This window comes from Aquarana catesbeiana, linkage group LG03 (assembly GCF_042186555.1).
Source record: "Aquarana catesbeiana isolate 2022-GZ linkage group LG03, ASM4218655v1, whole genome shotgun sequence".
Classification (NCBI taxonomy): Eukaryota; Metazoa; Chordata; class Amphibia; order Anura; family Ranidae; genus Aquarana; species Aquarana catesbeiana.
In genome coordinates this window covers 17,074,507-17,080,506 of record NC_133326.1, presented here as the reverse complement: position 1 = coordinate 17,080,506, position 6,000 = coordinate 17,074,507, and the positions used below count along the sequence as shown (strand labels likewise).

The window sequence follows — 6,000 nt, the reverse complement described above, 5'->3', positions numbered from 1 at the left end:
ACAAGCTCGTTTGACTCACCGCCAAGGGCCTGTGAGTCCACCTTGTCTGGTAGGGCATCCCTTTGCTTATTTCTTTGGGTTGATACCATCTTAATGAGTGAAGAATCCACCTACATTCAAGGATCCTTTCAAATAGCTTCTTTTTACCCCTATATGAAGACTGCTTGCTTTAGACTGTCATGGGGTTAATTGCGAGCACCCCAACCACTTATTAATGGATCTCAGTATTCCACTTCTTTATGGACTTATGCGTTCACATCCTGCTTTGCCCTGATGAACACAATTGTTGTTGAGTTATACATACAGTACACTGTGATATTTGGTATACCTATTATATTGCACTTTTGAGTAATTTTGGAATGTGTTATCCTATATATACTATTCATACCTAATTGATATATAGGTTCAGGATATATCATTCATCACTTTTATGTGTTTTTGTACACTTAACCTTTTACTATCTTTCAGTGCTTTTTATTTCTTATTTTTTAGTGTTTTAGTGCTTTTTATTTTCTATTTTTTATTTTTATTATTTTTTGTTGTTCTGTTTTTTGGGGTTCTGTGAAGAGAGCACATTTTTCATAACAACTATCACTAGCACATTAGGTACACACTTTAGGACGTGGTACCTCCCTTTCAGATATTACTGTTATCTGACCAATAACACGTATTCTGTCATTTGTTAGCGCCACACTTTACTATTATTTTTATATAGCATGCAATGCCAAGCTGCTGCTAACAAAGCAAACAGAATATTGGCATGCATTAAAAAGGGGATCAACTCCAGAGATAAAATGAAATTCTCCCACTCTACAAGACTCTGTCCAGCCGCACCTGGAGTATGCTGTCCAGTTCTGGGCACCAGACCTCAGGAAGGATGTACTGGAAATGGAGCGAGTACAAAGAGCGGCAAGGATGTGGAATTCCTTCCACAGGCGGTGGTCTCAGCGGGGAGCATCGATAGCTTCAAGAAACTATTAGATCAGCACCTAAACGACCGCAACATACAGGGATATACAATGTAATACTGACATATAATCACACACAGAGGTTGCACTTGAAGACTTGTGTCTTTTTTCAACCTCACCTACTATGTTGGGGGAGATTTACTAAACTGGAGCACTCAGAACCTGGTACAGCTGTGCATGGTAGCCAATCAGCTTCTAACTTCAGCTTGTTCAAGTTAAGTGGTTGTAAAGGCAGAAGGTGCGTTCTAGTTTGTGTCTCAATGGTACACACAGAGCCGTGACTCGGCTTGGGTGCCCCCATAGCAAGCTGTTTGCTGTGGGGGCACTCAGCAGGAGGGAGGGGCCAGGAGCGTAGAAGAGGGACCAGAGAATGATCCAGGCTGCTCCCACACTGCACAGAGGAGGTAAGTATAACATATAACATTTTTTTTCTTTCTATAAAAACAAACAACAAGACTTTACAATCACTTTGAGCATTGACAAAAAAAAAAAAAAAGCTGGAAGCTGATGGTTTCTATGCAGAGCTGCACCAGATTTTTGCACTCTCTTAGTAAATCAATCCCCATTAGGTCACTAGATTTAAAGAGTAGGTTCACCTTTTTAGAAAAAATGTAAAGGTAAACTAACACTGGATAACCACTGCATGCTAATGGGACCAAGTGCTATGTGAACAAAGTTTTAAACTTGTCATGATACTACTTCTTTAATTGCCATATCTCATCCTCTGAATAGCTGCCCCAAAACCCACAGTGCAAGCACCAACGAACTTCCCAGTTTCGGACTGTGCCCTGACCCCTACCTCCCATTCAATGTGATTTACTACTGGCACAACATTGTAATGGGCAGCCCCACCAACCAACAGGTAATAGGGCAGGAGGGGGCAGGGCCACATCAGAGCCAGTCTATATAGTTGCACTGCAGAGGCATTGTAAAGGATAAATGTGGCAATTATCTACCTAGATGTACCAGTCGGTCCCCGACCGCTTACATCCCTCCACTGAAAATCAAAGAAGCTGGGCAGAAAATTGCTGGCCGGTGGAGCAGTGAATGAACAGTCAGCGCTATTGGGGCTGTGTGATAGGTCTGCCAGTGCCATGTATGTTTACTAGAAGCCAGCAGATACATCTCACAGCTGAAGCATTGACTGATCATTTACAACTTCAAAGATCTGTGCGACAGATCTGTCCTTCCCCCATATGTTTACGAGCAACGGTAGCTTCGCCTCGCCAGTGCTGACTAATCATTCATAAAAGTCAGTAAACAGTCAGCTTAGAAAGGAGGCTAGGGCTCAACCCCCCCATAGGAATGCCCATAAATTGGGCTTTAGCCTTGGGTGGAGCTACAGCACAGCATCTCTCCACTGAAAAATGAAAGGAGACGGGCAGAAAATGATTGGCTGGTGGAGTCAGTTGTTTAAATTACAATAGGCACAGCGGGAGATCAATCCATCTGCACTGTATAGTGTGGATGGAGGAATCTTTTAGTGTTTTTTCATTTAATCTGCAGTGTGAACGAAAAAAATAATCTACTAGTTTAGTGCTGGAGTTATTGCATACTTACACACAAATATTTTATAGTGACCAGTGACCTGGAACTATTACCATGCCTCACCTTGTTTAAGTGACAGTGCAAGCCGTTGTGCAGTATGGAGTGGAAATTCTCCAGCCGGCTGCCATGCAAAGCATAAATAACGTCTCTCTCTCCACGCGTCTCCTGGAACTTGGCGTTCAGCTTCTCGCAGTATTTTATTTCAAACAGGAAGTCAGGAGTGGGCAGAGCAAGAGTGGGAGAGCCTGGCAAGGCTTGGACCTCCTCAAACTAAAACAGCAAGGGAAGGGCAGCCTTAATATAGGGCTGGGGTGAGTTTTCAATATGGTTAGTACAGACATGACGCCCCCCCCCCCCCCCCCCCGGATATACATAGAGGTTATGACTTACTACAGTTGTAAAGCCAGCAATAAGCACACACTGCAAAGCTGAAGCAGAATAAAACTCTCTGTACTGTTATTAACAGATTTGCATATCCAGGTTCTATTCCAGTTACAACAATAGCAGCTTTTACCTACTGTATGTACTGGCTGTCCTTCATTATAGCCTGTGTACACCACCTTGTTCTCTCCATCTCTCCTCTCCTGATGTTTGCTGTAGAACAGGAGGTGGAGGAGCAAGTATGACATATAAAAGAGATTTCTTACATTAATCTTATAATCACATAAGTGGTAGTCTAGACCAGTGTTTTCCAACCTTTTTTCAGTGGCAGCACCCTTTGTAAGTATGCAAAATCTTGAGGCACACCCGTCTAAAATGTGAAAAAAAAACAAATCGTACGTATTAAATGCACACAACCACCTTGATGGAATTAACTTCACGGAAGTCCCCCCCTTGAGATCAGAGGTCCCCAATCACATCAATGTTTTCCTTCACATCAGAGATCCCCCATCACATCAGAGGTCCCCCCCCCCCCCATCACATCAGAGGTCCCCCCCCCCCATCACATCAGAGGTTCCCCCCCCCCCCATCACATCAGAGGCCCCCCCCCCCCCCATCACATCAGAGGTCCCCCCCATTCACATCAGAGGTCCCCCCCCCCCCCCCATCACATCAGAGGTCCCCCCCCCCCCATCACATCAGAGGTCCCCCCCATTCACATCAGAGGTCCCCCCCCCCCCCATTACATCAGAGGTCCCCCCATAACGTCAGAGGTCCCCCCCCCCATCACATCAGAGGTCCCCCCATCACATCAGACGTCCCCCATCACATCAATGTCTCCCTTCACATCAGAAGTCGCCCATTACATCAGAGAACAGAGTCTCCCTTCACAACATCAATGTCTCTCTTAACATAAGACAGTCCACCCTTCACATCAGACATCCTCCCATCACATAAGGCGTCCTCCCTTCACATCAGAGGTCCCCCATCACATCAATGTTCCCCTTCATATCAGAGGTCCCCCATAACGTCAGAGCCCCCCCATCACAATAGAGGTCCCCCCCCATCACATCAGAGGTCCCCCCCATCACATCAGAGGTCCTCCCCATCACATCAGACGTCCCCCCATCACATCAATGTCTCCCTTAACATCAGAGGTCCCCCCATAACATCAATGTCTCCCTTAACATAAGACAGTCCACCCTTCACATCAGACATCCTCCCATCACATAAGGCGTCCTCCCTTCACATCAGAGGTCCCCCGTAACGTCAGAGCCCCCCCCCCATTCACATCAGATGCCCCCCCATTCACATCAGATGTCCCCCCCCCCCATTACATCAGAGGTCCCCTAATCACATCAGAGGTCCCCCCCCCCCATCACATCAGAGGTCCCCCCATCACATCAGACGTCCCCCCATCACATCAGACGTCCTCCCTCACACCATCACATCAGACGTCCCCCATCACACCATCACATCAGACGTCCCCCATCACATCAATGTCTCCCTTCACATCAGAAGTTGCCCATTACATCAGAGAACAGAGTCTCCCTTCACAACATCAATGTCTCTCTTAACATAAGACAGTCCACCCTTCACATCAAACATCCTCCCATCACATAAGGCGTCCTCCCTTCACATCAGAGGTCCCCCATCACATCAATGTTCCCCTTCATATCAGAGGTCCCCCATAACGTCAGAGCCCCCCCCCCCATCACATCAGAGGTCCTCCCATCACATCAGAGGTCCCCCCATCACATCAGAGGTCCTCCCCATCACATCAGAGGTCCTCCCCATCACATCAGAGGTCCTCCCCATCACATCAGAGGTCCTCCCCATCACATCAGAGGTCCTCCCCATCACATCAGAGGTCCTCCCCATCACATCAGAGGTCCTCCCCATCACATCAGAGGTCCTCCCCATCACATCAGAGGTCCTCCCCATCACATCAGAGGTCCTCCCCATCACATCAGAGGTCCTCCCCATCACATCAGAGGTCCTTCCCCATCACATCAGAGGTCCTTCCCCATCACATCAGAGGTCCTTCCCCATCACATCAGAGGTCCTTCCCCATCACATCAGAGGTCCCCCTCATCACAACAGAGGTCCCCCTCATCACAACAGAGGACGTCCCCCCATTACATCAGACGTCCCCCCATTACATCAGACGTCCCCCCATTACATCAGACATCCCCCCATCACATCAATGTCTCCCTTAACATCAGAGGTCCCCCCATAACATCAATGTCTCCCTTAACATAAGACAGTCCACCCTTCACATCAGACATCCTCCCATCACATAAGGCGTCCTCCCTTCACATCAGAGGTCCCCCGTAACGTCAGAGCCCCCCCCCAATCACATCAGAGGTCCCCCCAATCACATCAGAGGTCCTCCCATCACATCAGAGGTCCTCCCATCACATCAGAGGTCCTCCCATCACATCAGAGGTCCTCCCATCACATCAGAGGTCCTCCCATCACATCAGAGGTCCTCCCATCACATCAGAGGTCCTCCCATCACATCAGAGGTCCTCCCATCACATCAGAGGTCCTCCCATCACATCAGAGGTCCTCCCATCACATCAGAGGTCCTCCCATCACATCAGAGGTCCTCCCATCACATCAGAGGTCCTCCCATCACATCAGAGGTCCTCCCATCCCATCAGAGGTCCTCCCATCCCATCAGAGGTCCTCCCATCCCATCAATGTCTCCCTTAACATCAGACAGTCCACCCTTGACATCAAACATTCAGGGGCAACCACAATTAAAAGCGATGATCTGGACAGTCTTGTGTGGACAAATGATCAAAAAGCTCAATGGGATAAAAACGTGCTTAAAAATTAACAATTGGCTTAAAAACTCCTTGCATAGATGAAACAACTGGAAAGCTTGCTCCTCACTGTAACCACACCTTGAGAAACAATGATGGACTGGCTCGTTTTGGACCTGTGTTCCCCGAGCGTATAACGTCACGATCGGGCGTTTCCGTCTACCACTACCTGTCGGTGGTTGTTCCAGCTGCCTCTCGGTCCTTTTTTGTTCCGTGGCTGTTCTATCATCTCATCACTCACCATCGGGGATTCGATCGAGGCCTCACATGGT

The 6,000-nt window shown here is 47.8% G+C and overlaps 1 protein-coding gene across 1 annotated transcript in view; it reads right to left on the bottom strand.

Annotated features, from left to right (window-relative positions):
• Positions 1-6,000, bottom strand: part of PARP16 (poly(ADP-ribose) polymerase family member 16) — a gene marked incomplete in the record, with an annotated part of 33,875 nt that overhangs the window by 7,799 nt on the left and 20,076 nt on the right. The window contains 1 exon segment of the mRNA XM_073618326.1: positions 2,580-2,786. Within this exon segment, the coding sequence (XP_073474427.1) occupies positions 2,580-2,786 (207 nt within the window).